At 34.0% G+C, this 13,618-nt stretch overlaps 1 protein-coding gene across 4 annotated transcripts in view; it reads right to left on the bottom strand.

Moving 5' to 3' along the window:
* EPHA5 (EPH receptor A5) overlaps positions 1 to 13,618 on the bottom strand; it is a 341,956-nt gene that overhangs the window by 271,596 nt on the left and 56,742 nt on the right. For all 4 annotated transcript variants that reach the window (XM_007446631.1, XM_007446630.1, XM_007446628.1 and 1 more), the window contains exon 3: positions 8,870 to 9,530. In XM_007446631.1, the coding sequence (XP_007446693.1) occupies positions 8,870 to 9,530 (661 nt within the window). The remainder of the gene's footprint in view (positions 1 to 8,869; positions 9,531 to 13,618) is intronic.

The raw sequence follows: 13,618 nt of genomic DNA on the forward strand, positions 1-13,618 counted from the left end.
AAAAAATAGAAGGCACTGGGTAAAACGCTGCCCATGTATACAAGGAGTGCCAAAGAGGCTTGTGGGAGGTGGGACCTCTTCATGGAGGGAAGAAATCAGCCTTCAAGAATCAAAATTTGTGGCCTTCCCTGGATGAGGTTTTGGGGTATAAATTTACACAAGACACTAAAAGCCACCAAACCTTAATCCTAACTATCATAAAACTCCTTAATCTGGACTACATGTTACAGTCACCTAGGGAGCTTTTAAAAAAAATACTGACGCTCTGGCCAGCACCACACAATGGAATCAGAATCTCTCATAGGTGTGTCCAGCAACAATATGGTTTTAAATTATTAAAATTACTGTGTTGCACTATAAAAATGTTGAGAAGAGAAGAATTAGATAAAAACTGGTCCCAATAATACCTCATCAGTAGGAGGAAAGCTTAAATCATGTGAAGAACTCCTACAAGCCAATAAAAAAGACAAGCACTCCAAAAATGTAATTCATAAATTGGAGTGATTAGGACATGGCTGCCATTTGTACTTTTTTCTCTACCTTGTTGTGGTTTGATTTTTCCCCTAATTTGCCAATATTGTTTACTTATGATAATAGTAGAATGAATTGATAGTAAATATGAGATTCCAAAGTCAAGAAGCAATTAGCAGAAATAAAAAAGGAAAGAATTTCATTAGGTCTAATACAATCAAAAGTTATATAATTACCATCTATATCAAAACAAGAAACATCTGGAGGGAAAGATAAATATATAATTAATGCGTAATAGTCATGAAACAACATGGAGAGTGCAATATTTTGATATTCATTCAAAGAGATTAAGATAAATACATCTCTTGCCCTTATGTAGTTACATGGCCCTAAAATTTATCTGCGTTTCAGTTCCCTAATCTTTAAAATAAAGAAAAAAGGAGGATTCACTCCAAGAGTCCTTTATATTAGTGCTTCTCAAACTTAGATGCACATAAAAAACACCAAGGGATCTAGCTAAAATGTAGATTCAGATTCAGTTTTTCTATGATGGGGCTTCAGATTCTGCAGTTCAAAAGTTCTCAGGTCATGCTGAAGTGGCTAGTCCATGCCCCGCTCCTGAAGTAGGCATACTTTATATGCCTTTACAGGCTGTCTCTGCAGGTGCATGTTGTATTATTTAACATTTCACATATGAGGAAAGTTGGGCTCAATCTGATTTTGTTTGTCCACAGTCACACAGCTACCAAAAGGAAAAGTGAGATTTGAACAGAGACCTGCATCACCTTAAAGCCCACAGCTCTCTTTATGCATACAAAATCTGGTGGTGATTTCAGGTTGATTTTGAGGTTTTAAGTCTACTTAATGATTTTATGCTATTGGTAGCTACTTTGTTTCACATCATTTGCATTCTTTTTTTAACTTTTTCCTCTTAAGAATCTGAGAACAGACACTGAGATGTTTGCTGAATCACACTCAGTGAGTTTTCAAAATTAAATTTTCCTGTACACACAACTTTTCCCATGAGAGCTATACTGATTTATGTTATGACTTTGTAAAAATCCTTCTGCTATCTGAATAACAAAAAAAAGCAAACAATAAAACAGAAGGAGTACATTGTGGTTTCCCAGTACATTTAAGTATCATGGATTTTAAATCACTTCTGAATATATCAATTCAGATATATGATGATATATAATAGCCTTTATCTTTAAACTTTTTTCAGAGAATTATCTTTCTATATTAATTTATTTCTATATTTCTTTGTTAATTTATATATTTCTATATTAATTTGCTATAATAAAAGTAGCCTATCCAATGCATATCCTTTTAATAAATGTTTTTTATCAGGAGATGTTTTGTAAAATATGAGACACTTGAACATAAATATAATCATTAATTCTCCATCAATGTGATCATAATGGAGCTCAAGATCAGAAATGCTAAAATTCCTTTGCACGGTAACAATATGGAATGTGCCACCATCATAATAAGATATTCTAGAGACTGACCCAAAGTAAAATGTACAAAGTAGCTATTACTATTACTGTAAATATGAGGCATAGTACTTATTTGTTACATTTATTCTAAACATGGCATAGGAAAGAGAGACTCAAGACTTTGCCTAATGTACCTTCTTTTATGAGTGAGAAAGTAGGAGTGCAAAATCAAGATCAAAAGCTTGTCTAGGAGGGATTATGGAGTGTTTGCTTCTGCTTCTTCTATTTCTTTTCCTTTATTGCCAAATCTCTTTCTCTCTTTTTTTTTTTTCACTGTACACATATCCAGAAGATTCACTGGACCAATGAAATATTAAGTTCTTAAAAAAGAAAAGGCTTTCATTCTTTCAACTGGTATAATAATTTACAAGCTGCCATCCACCACACCAATACTACTCATAAATAAACTGAGTTGTTTCATATTTGATATGTATGTATTTGACCCTAGGTATTATTAGGAATTCTCTATCCTTAAGACAGTATAATATATATATGAATAGCCTCTTTTAGCAGGTAATTTCAGGGAGTAGCAGCTCTTTTATTTCTCAGATTTTAATATGCAAATACATTTTAATATAATTTTAGAGGGAAAAGAGATATATACAAAATTGATTAATATACTATGATAGATCTCTGCACTGAAAGCTTCTATCTGCTTGTTAAGCTGTTTCCCATAGTCTTCATGTGGCTTCTTTTTTCACATCTGTGTTAAACATCACCTTTTCAGAGATACATTTTCTTACTACCCATTTTTTTGCACACTCACACTGCCAGTAACAACGCTCATAAACCATAACTGTAGATGTGAGTGCATATGTATGTTTGTGAGCTATCTGTCTGCATTACTAGGGTACAGGAATTGTATAGATAGACTACAGTGCCTAGTACAATAACTTAAAGGATGAGTGATCAATAATTTAAAGAATGAGTGATGATATCTAAGGAGAGAGCAAATCTCCTTTATGAAGTAGGTTCCAATATATTTACATAGTTTTGATCACCCAATAAATAAAAATGTAGGATTATCCTTTGATAAATGATTCTACTCAAGAATATACTCTCTAGTTTAAACAAATTAGAGAATTTTCTAAGCTGAAGCTACTCTGTATTTTCCAATGGACAGACACATATTCCTGTACATAATTTTATTTTTAATAAAATATCTAAGACATAGCTAACATTTATTGAATAAGTACTGTTTTCTAGGCATTATTCTAAATAATTTTCATATAATATCTCCTAGAATTGCTATGAGGTAGTTAGAGACAAGGAAAACAAGGAATAAAGAGATTCAACAACTTGGCCAGGGATACAGAGCTGATAAATGGCAGAGGTAGGATTTGAATCCAGGCATTCTGGCTCAGAATCTGCATGCTTAAAACACTAGAGTACGTTGCATCTCATCAGCAGCATATTTACTGATATACTATATCACTTTATCCAAGTTAAATTAGTCACATTTCAAAATGAATACGCATTTTAAGAAATGTACACTTCTTTCGTTCTGCAGAAAAATGTTCACTTTTGCAAAAGTAACCAGTCTATAAACATATTTAGCTTTAGCAGCACATCTGCTCACATAGGCAGATGGAGTATATTTCAATCAGTGGTTCTCAGCTAAGAGAGATTTTTGCCTCCAGGGGTCATTGGCAATATATGGAGGCATTTTTGACTATGAAAATCAGGAGTGGAGTATTAGAGGCCAAGGAAGCTGCTAAATATCCTACGGTGAACAGGACCACCCCTCCCCCCAAACAACTAGTTATCTGGCCCAAATATCAGTAGTATCAGTGTTGAAAAACCCTGATTTAGAAAAGAAAAAAAAAATTAAAAAAAATAAAAGCAAAAACAAAAAAAATGCAGAGTATGCTCTAACATTTTAATAGAACTAATCTAAAATTATTCAAGGGAGGAGTTAAAAAGAAAAGAAAAATCTATTTTATTACTCTCGTGTAATACCTGCAAATAGATGAAATGACTTAACTACTTGATTGTCTTAGTAGTGGTTCACAACAGTAGGTCACACACACACACATATACTCACACACCATTGACACTCTACTTTCATATTTGCCATCTTTTGTTAAAATTTTTTAATTAAAATTAGTTTCTTTCTGTTGCATAAAATAGCATACCAAATAGGACCAAAAGTTCAACCCCTCTGAAGTTTTTTGGTAATGTGTCTAATTAAAAATAACTAGGCTCTCCAATGCATAATTATATTGAATTATATGAACACCTAATACCCTAAATTTCCAGCCAATTTTGTTTCAAACATAAATATGCACCAGAAGTTTGAATGATCGACATACTACTCCCTGCAGTATCTGTACTGTTTCTGAATCAAGGCTCTTTCTTGAGCCCAGTATTTTCACTACATTTCCTTGCTGTGCAATCATCTCCCAGTTGGACAATTAATGTGCTTTTTCTCCGCAGCCCTTGGCATGTGACACCACCCCCCTTACCCTGTATTTGAGCATGCACCATATACCTTCTTCACTCTGACTGGTTTTGGCAGTGACCCACAATCTAAATCTCTTTCCTCCATTTGATATAAGTGAAACTATAATTATTTAGGGGTAATTTCAAATTACTACTTCATTCCACTAGCAACTGATGAAGATTAGTGGTCTTGCCTTGCATCTGAGTAAGTCAGCAACATAATCACAAGAGAACTCAGCAGGCAACATTTGATTCATGTGAACTCAATTACTTCTGTCAAACACATTCACTTCAATAAAAAGCAGAAACTTCCAAAATGGGTTTCTGCTAACAATTTTGTGCTCAAAAAAATTTCATTTGACTCTTAAGGGAAAAAACAGTGTGAATTTCATCAGAAATAATAATAAATAACAAATATGGAAACATACTTGAATAAATGGATTTAATACATTATTAGTTCCTGAAAATAAAGAACATTTCAAGGAAATAAATTTGTATACTTAAGGCAGCTTATTATAGAAAATTCAGACATATAAGTAAGCTTTAGAAAAATGAATTCACTCTACATTTTAAGGTAATACAATAGAAACCAGAGTACTTGCTTACCTTGTTAAAATCAGATTATTATGGAAAAGGTAGTCAAGTTCTCCTAAAGGAAGTTAAATATGAGCTGCTAAATGGACAGGGACTCCTGAATCACTTCTTGGTTGTCTTCTGGGTTGAAGCCGCCATATGTTAATAAGCTGCCTAGCATTCTGATTCCTTAAGGTTTAATTGCTAAAAGCCTCTCGGTCAAGTCTATCATGCCCTGCACACATATCAGGTCACATGAACATGATCCAACAGCAACTACCTGGTCACTTCCTAGTACAGATTCAGTAAATCTTAACATATGACAATCATTACAACAGGTTTACTCAAACTTCACCTTCTTATTACAGCCTTAATTAAATCCCAACATATTTTGATTATAAAAGAAACTGAGTTATTAAATGTAAATATGTAATAAGGCTATATTATAAACACTTTTCAGCATGTGATGTTTTGAGGTCTACAAAAATCACTAAGACGACCTCTATGATAGTTAATATACCATATGCCAATCATATATGATTTAATACCTGAAACTTGAAAATTTGGCCTGAGAATCTTAGGACTAAGTAAAGATTAATTTAAAAGACATATTTGTCAATTTTTATGACCAAGGATGTTTTCTAAAGATAAGTACAAAGGTAAGATAAACACAATTATTTTTTAAAATAAATAATTTTAAAACATAGTATTCTTTTACGACTTTGCTCATCCTATTTCCTCTTTTGAATTCATTTTCCTTACCTCTTGCCTTTTGATTTCTTTCTCACTTCTTAAGATTACATACACCACTGCTGTAATCAAGGAGTATGTAGTCTAATGGGGGTGGGGAGTGAATCATTAATCAAATAATAAGTTAACAAATATGTGCAAAATCATAACTCTAAATGGTTTTATGAAGGAAAATATGTGAGTAAATAACAGAGGGGGATGACCTAGTCTTCAAGGATCAGGGCCAGCTTCCTTGAACAAGGAGTGTTGGAGCACAGATCTGAAGGATTAGTATGAGTTGATCAGGCACAAGGGAGGGAAAAGAATTTTTCAGGGGCAGGGAACAGAATCATAGAAGAACAAGTAATGAAAGTGAGCCTTTGAGAAACTAAAAGCGAGCCAGTGTGGTTAGTGCATAGTTTAAGATGTGTCTAGAGAGCTAACAGGAGCAAAGTCATGCAGGATCTTAGGCTACTTTAAAAACTTTATTTTGAAGGAAACCATTGAAGAGTCTAAAGTAAGTGTGTTGGGACTAGGCAGGGACTGAGGAGGATGGGTGTGTGCAACTACCAGATTTGCATTTTTGTAGAGATGATACACTCACATGGCTCAAAAACCAAAACTACATAAAAAGTCATTCATTATATTTAAAAATAAAGTTCCAACAAGATATGTTTATAGATTGGAGGAAAAAGGAAACAGAGAGAAGTGGGCGATTTTATGAGATAATTGCGTGGTAGTTTCTATAAATACTTTGGGATGGATTGAAAGTGGGAGGTGGGTAAGAAGGAGATGTCAAGAATGATTCCTAGATTTCTGGCCTATCCAGGATAGCTCCAAAACATCAATGTCCCTACTTAAAGGTTTGGGGACAGTACATTAAAACCATAGGATGAGTTAGAGTTATGGAGGAATTGTATATGATACGCCCACTTACACACATACATACATTTACACTTGCATGTACAAATAATATATAGGTTTAAATGCATATATTTATGTGGGACTATCTGTGATGCCTTAATTCTCCAAAACAAACCTTCAACATTTATTTATTCATTCAAAAAGATATGTTATTTATAGAATAAACATTTGAAAGTCCTCCTAGAGCGGCCACATATCATTTGTACATGGGAAAACACCAAGAGGCACTATTCATATAGACTGCATTGTGTAGAACAACTTCTGGTACCGTGTCTACAGCCTTCATGACCCACAGCCTTTGTTCCTCCTACCAGAGTAGGGTAATAAACACATTTATTGACGTTTCCTCCAAGGTAGCCTCTCCAGTTCGTCCCTCTTTCTCTCAGGTCTCTACTGAGAGAAAGTTGCAGTAAATGCATGCACTAAAAAACATCCTGTCAGAACACTACTCCCCCAAGATGTTTTCATAATAAGCACCTGCAGAATATTTTAAGCCCAGCAACAATCAAAAATTATCCTCTAAATGCAGAGGTCCTTTATACTCTGTGTGGATATGGACGAAGACAAAAGTCACTGTGTTTGAACTAAAGCTACCACATTATCATTCGCTAAAAGGATATAAACAAATAACCAAATCAAGCATGCTGCTTTATAATAATAGTAAACAAATTCTTAGAAATAATAAGATTCATATTGTAAATATTTTAGGGAAAAGAATACAGTGTATTCAATGGATTATATTTAACTCCCACTTCTGATTCTACAATTACATATATCTTCACCTTATACCAAGAAGGCTGCTCAAAAAGAAAAGTTAAGGTAATGTTAGCTAGAACTTTCCTTTAAATCCAAACCTAAATAAAATCTGATTCAGTTCCTTGACAAACTTAAAAGCATATCTGAAACATAATTTTGATTTAATAAAACTTTACATATACATATAAAGGAATAGAGAGTTGTAGATTACATGGAGAAATAATCATGCACTTGACTGTAGATGGTATACAAATATGAGGTGATGCTGAAAAAGGAAGTTTAAATATGGTGTAATGTGTTTCTAGAGAGAAATAATTAAGCAAAGTGAGTATGATTTACAGGAAATTTCCTAGTTTTGTTTCCCTGGATCTACGGTCAATCTACAGTCAGGCCTGAACAAACTTGAGCAAGTTTGATCCACATTATATACTGGATTTAGGGGAAAAAAAATGCACCTGAAGCTACCAGTGGGATTAGGGGACTTCTTAGCATTTGGTTTTCTCCTCAGTTAATACACATTAACTCTCATTACCTATTTGGCATGTACACATCATGGTGAAAACAAGTTGAGGTTCATAAGGATGGATGTTTCCTCTTTTAAGAAAAACGTGTTTTCTTCTTCATAAGCTGTTCTTCACTTTGCATAAAGTACTATCCTGTTCCAAAAAGCTATTGATAAAGATCCAAGTTTAAAAGGGCAACTCACCACACTGTGGGCAAAATGAGTGTATTTTCAGATGAAAAAGGAGGCATGCATGATCAAGTTTCAATTTAAAAGAAAAACTAAAACAAAAAAATTTCCAAGTGCAAATTGCTTTGAAATGACATTTCTGTATTGGCTCTATCTCCAAACAGTTATTTTCTTGGGTTCTACTTATTATACATTTAAAATTGACCTGGAAATTCTTAAAAGCAAGCATGTAATAGCCATTATATGTAAACAACATAGTAAACTAAGTCCTGTCACCTTACACATATTTTCCAATGAAGTTCATGTGGCTGAACTTATATCTGAAGAAATTTTAAAAGGCAGTTAAAAGCATGCCAAAACAAGTCTCATCGAAGGTTTACATTTGAATTTCATATAACGAGTAAAGAGTACTATTTTCTCTTCATGGAGATAAAGTAGCAATAAAGTAGCAGACACTAATCATACAAAGAAAGTTACATACAAAGAAATAATCCCTTGATCTGAGCTGTCCAAAAATAAAACTTCTGAAAGCAAAATGAATATGAAATATTACACTGCAAGTAAGACACTCTCTGAGAATTATGTATATCCAATAAAATATTACATTAAATCTTTCATCATTGCCAGAAGTTTTAAAATTCTGAGAAGAAATCAGACTTGAAGAGAAATAATCTCCATAAATTAGCAAAGTAAAAGGTCGTTTGCTCATAATCACTGGAAGAAATACATATACATGATCCAACTGAAGCAGACAACCCCTGCAGACCCAAAGGTAAACTCTTACCTTGACAGGTGCCGTTTTTCTCTTCATATCCTGCCTTGCACATGCATTTCCCAATGGGCACCAGCCACTCCCCTTCAGCGCTGCAGTGCATTTTGGGTGGTTCATCTGTCACAGAATGGTTGACACAGGAGCCCGACACTTCAAGCAACTGTGAAGAGTCAGCTCCAGTGATTGTGTCAGGGAAGACAGCCAAGTGTCGTACCACAGAAGGGCATTTTTTATAGTATACACGAACGGAAACGAGAGCAATGCAAGCACCCACATCTTGAAAAGCGAGATAAAATCCCTTTTTGCTTAGAGGTCCTACATCTCTGACCTCTGTATTCAGTTTCATGACACGGTCACCAAGATCAAGTTCTGTAAAGCTTTCATCAGCAGCAATGGTATCAATTTTGATGTACTGGTTTTCCTTGATGTTTCTCCCATTCTCATCTGACTCAAAGTAATACATGTTAAAAGTTTCCTTACAGGTCCCCAGCCCTCCAGGAAGACTGTTGCAGTCCCGCAGAGTAAACTTGAGTTCTATGAAGATTCTGGAAGCACCTTCGTTGGAGATCCAACTGGTCAAAAGCCAGTTATTTTGATTCTGTTCCATAACTTTGCATACTTGGTATGTGTGGATAGGGGCATAATTTTCATCAACTTCACCAATCTCTTCCCACTGTGTAATATAATAGAAGGACAAAAAAAAAAAAAAAAAAAAATTAGAAAATAACCAGCAAATATAGTCAAAGAAAACTAATTCAGGTGTAAAATTTCTGCTTCCTCAAGCAGAAGAGAGAAGGAGCTATACCATGAAAATTTTTTAAAATTATTTCCCTTTTTAAATTAAGTAAATAAAGTATTAGTCATTGTCTCCAACATAACTCAAGCATGAAGACATGTAAATGATATCCCCCAGAAAAAATCATGTATTTCAGAGTAATAGTAAAAGAAAATTCAGTATGGATGTGACTAACAAGAAGCAGTGAAAGGCAAGTATATATATTTGGAAGAAAGTTTAAAAGAAAAAGGGTAGATAAAGTTTGAAAGAAAAAAGGAAGTACAATTTTTTTTTAAATGACAATGAGAAAAAAAGCAGTAAATGTGGAAAAGAAGGGATAAAAATGTAACGTGAATCCACATTTATTTAACCCTGGCATGTTACAAATAACAATGTTATAAAACTTGAAAGAAAATTCATTAGTTTAAAATTAATAATAAATGTTTATTTCATTGAACCAATCTGGTTAGGAATCTTTTACAGTTGGATAACTAAGTGTTTATTCATACATTTATTCACAAATAGAAACCTAGAGACAGACAGAAAATAGAGATAAAAATTATAGATTAGTAATACTGAGAACCTTGTCATTTCAAATACTGAGATTTTTTTGTTATACATATCCTGGGAATGCATTATTCTTTCTTACCAATGCATTATTTTATGCACAATGACATTAGAAGTTCTGAATATACACAGGATGTAGAAAAATTAAGTATGATTTATATAGCTTCCAAAATACTATTCAGCCAAAGAAGAGATCTAAACCTATCTCTTTCCTAGTAAAATACTACGGTTTTGAGAATGTCAATGCACCATACCACTTTCTAAACAGTGTAAAACCAGATTTTTCTTCCTCATAAAGGTTATTATAATAAGAAAATTTTAAAACCTGTCTACAATCTGTGTGAATAAAACTACATATAGTTTTTTTTTTAAATCTTTAAAAATTGTCCTGAAACACACAGAGCAATGAAACCATACATACTGGCTTTCAATAAATCCAGAATGTGATTTCAGACATTAAGTATTAACTTCACAGAACCTCATTTAGTTAGACATGAAATTAAATGGAGCATTATTTTTTGATTCTGTTGAAATGACAAAGATATGAAAATGTGGCATCACAAGGGATGCACATAAATCATATACCTCAGATGGCCCCTCTCAGAGTTTTAGCTGCCATCAGACAGACAGAAGTAAAAGGTGTTAATGAGGGAAAACTGCTGAGCTCCTTAAAATCACAGAGACATCAAGGTTGTATCTTACCTAACAACTTTCACATTAGGGTGTTACATGAAACCTTAGTTCATTCATTTAATCTCACTTTTGTCCTCTCTCAAAATTTATCTAAATTGTACTTAGCCTCTGATTTTCTAAACCAGCTTTCTCTCTCATTAAACTACTTACAGTTTCTTCCTGAAGCCATCCAGGTATCAATATGTTTATTATAAATGTTTAATGAATGTCATGATTAATATTTCATGGAAACAAGCACCCCAGCTAACCAAATGAAAACAACAAAAATGATCAACTTACTGTAAGAAGATTAATTAAATGTATTTTCTTTGCATTAGTAAATTGGAAAAGAGCATCAAAAAACTCTTCTCTGAAAAAGGAAAACCAAAGTGCTATGTTATCTCTGTTTTAGATTCTCTTATTTTTTAATAGTCCTCCAATGCAAAATAAAAACATATTTCAAATCCTTGGCCTTAAATCATTTATAGAAGACTCATTTCTGCATCACATATTCCAATAAGATCCTGCTAGCAAGTCAAAGGAATTGGACAAGTAAAAGGAATTGGAATAGCAGCATCTTCCAAGATTATAAGGCAAGCAATTCACAGTCTTTGTACAAAGTCCAAGGTACCACAGATATTATTAAAAATGCAAGCCAAGCAGCACTTGACAAGACAGCTTAATAGTTACTGCTTTGGGTGATAATTTCAAAGTATGTGCATAGGCATATTACTTCTCTGAATATTCTCAATTAAGAAGAGGAAAAACTGTAATTTTCTTTGATGTTAGGATTTATCATGGTAGGATTTTATTTATTTTTCTTTTCAAGTGTCCAAAATATAAATGAAGGCTCACATTTTCTATTTCTAATGCATGAATAGGAGGACTTTAATTTAAATAATTATGGCTATAAGCCATTCAGAGAATCAGAAAGGTAATATATACACATTTCCAATAAATATCTGCTCCTATTTAGACAAATACGCTAGGAAACAAGCAAAAATATTTCATTTATTTTAGATTGACCAGCTGAAATAAAACGTTGAATTCTTCAAAGTTTTCTTCCCTTTTAATACAAAGGAGACATCCTGCTGTTCTCAGCAAATATCTTATTTACGAAGAAGAAACAAGGAGATGAACAGAAAGTAATACTCATCAAGAATTTAAGATCACAGTAGGTATATTCCTAGATGCTTTCGCAAATGTCATGTCAAGGAGATTACCGTAATTTAATGAAGGGCACAGACAGAAAACACAATATTTTCAGTTTAATTTTGTTGGAATTCCTATGATCCCATGGTTTAATAAAATATTTGCTGACTACTACAAACGAGGCGCCTGGGCCTTTTGGAGGCATGGTCACTGAACATAATATAGTTGGTGTAGCTCTGTTCTTCAGGTCTGGCTACTCCTCAAGACCCACCCTCTGAGCCCAGGCTTTTTCTTTGTGTTTGCTTCCTCCTCATTCCTATTTCTTTGCCTTAATATTAAAGAACTGGTTACACACTCAGCTTGGGCTGGCTTGATTTCTCTCTCAAATGCTTGGGCTTGCTCCTTTTCCCACTGGCCACTGAGAACTCCAAGTCAGTTGCATTCTAATCCCATGCTTGGCCAGGCATCACAAGTCAGCCACATTGATCAGAGAAGTGCAAAAGAAAAAAGACTTATTTTCATATCCATATGTGTATCATGGAGTTACCCACTTATCTTACCCAAAGCCATTAAGAACTATTTTCTCCCTGCCTGCCTCTCATTGCCCTGTTAGGGTTCTTGCCTCAAGCTCCTATTGCCTCTTACCTTGTTAGCATTGATTTCATTTCGAATCCCCTAGCCTATACATCACTTCTTTTGCTTTCACAACTTAAAACATTGATTCAGGAGACACAGCCTAAAGTAAAATCTCCCCTTACATTGTGTCCCCAAATACACATAAAGAATCATCAAGCAAACGGAGTCGATTTTGACCTTTCAAGTTATGGGGGTGCCTATTATCTAGTTCTGTTTTCATAATTATGCATCTATACGGAGATTAATTTATTAAGGCTAAAGTACAGTGGTCAGAAACTTTGTAGTAGAGGCCTGCATATAAATACTTGACTGGTCTTGTACAGAGGAAAGATTATCAGCCTGAAGCTCTAGAATTAGTCCCAGCTCTTACAGTATCTAGATGTATAAACCAAGATTTAACCACTGGCATACTGATTACCATAGTTTCGAGTGAGAACTGAAACTCTCTATCCCAGTCATCTAATATCCAGTATAAAACATCAGAAGTGGCCTTAAAAGACCTTGTCCTATTGTTCATTTTAGAAATGAGAAAACCAAAGACCAGATTTTCCCAAGCTCACAAAATACCACCCTGATACCATCTGAGTATCCCCTCTGCTTGTCTGTATCTCTGCCTTCTTATTAGTATGTTTCTGTCCTTGAAGTCCAGGTTTGCGTGTGGGATTCCTTGATTCACTGCATTGATTGCTACTCCACTCTGTTGATACTAAATTCACATTTATTATTCAGACATGATGTAACCATGAATAATAATTCTCTCTTTTTCTTTTTCTTTCTTTCTTTCTTTTTTCTTTTCTTTCTTTCTTTCTCTCTTTCTTTCTTTCTTTTTCTTTCTTTCTTTCTCTCTTCCTCTTTCTTTTCTTCCTTCCTTCCTTCCTTCCTTGCTTCCTTTCTTTCTTTCTTCTTTCTTTCTTTCTTTCTTTCTTTCTTTCTTTCTCTTTCTCTCTCTCTCTCTCTTT

This window comes from Lipotes vexillifer, unplaced genomic scaffold (genome assembly GCF_000442215.2).
Source record: "Lipotes vexillifer unplaced genomic scaffold, Lipotes_vexillifer_v1.1 scaffold175, whole genome shotgun sequence".
NCBI classification, from domain to species: domain Eukaryota; kingdom Metazoa; phylum Chordata; class Mammalia; order Artiodactyla; family Lipotidae; genus Lipotes; species Lipotes vexillifer.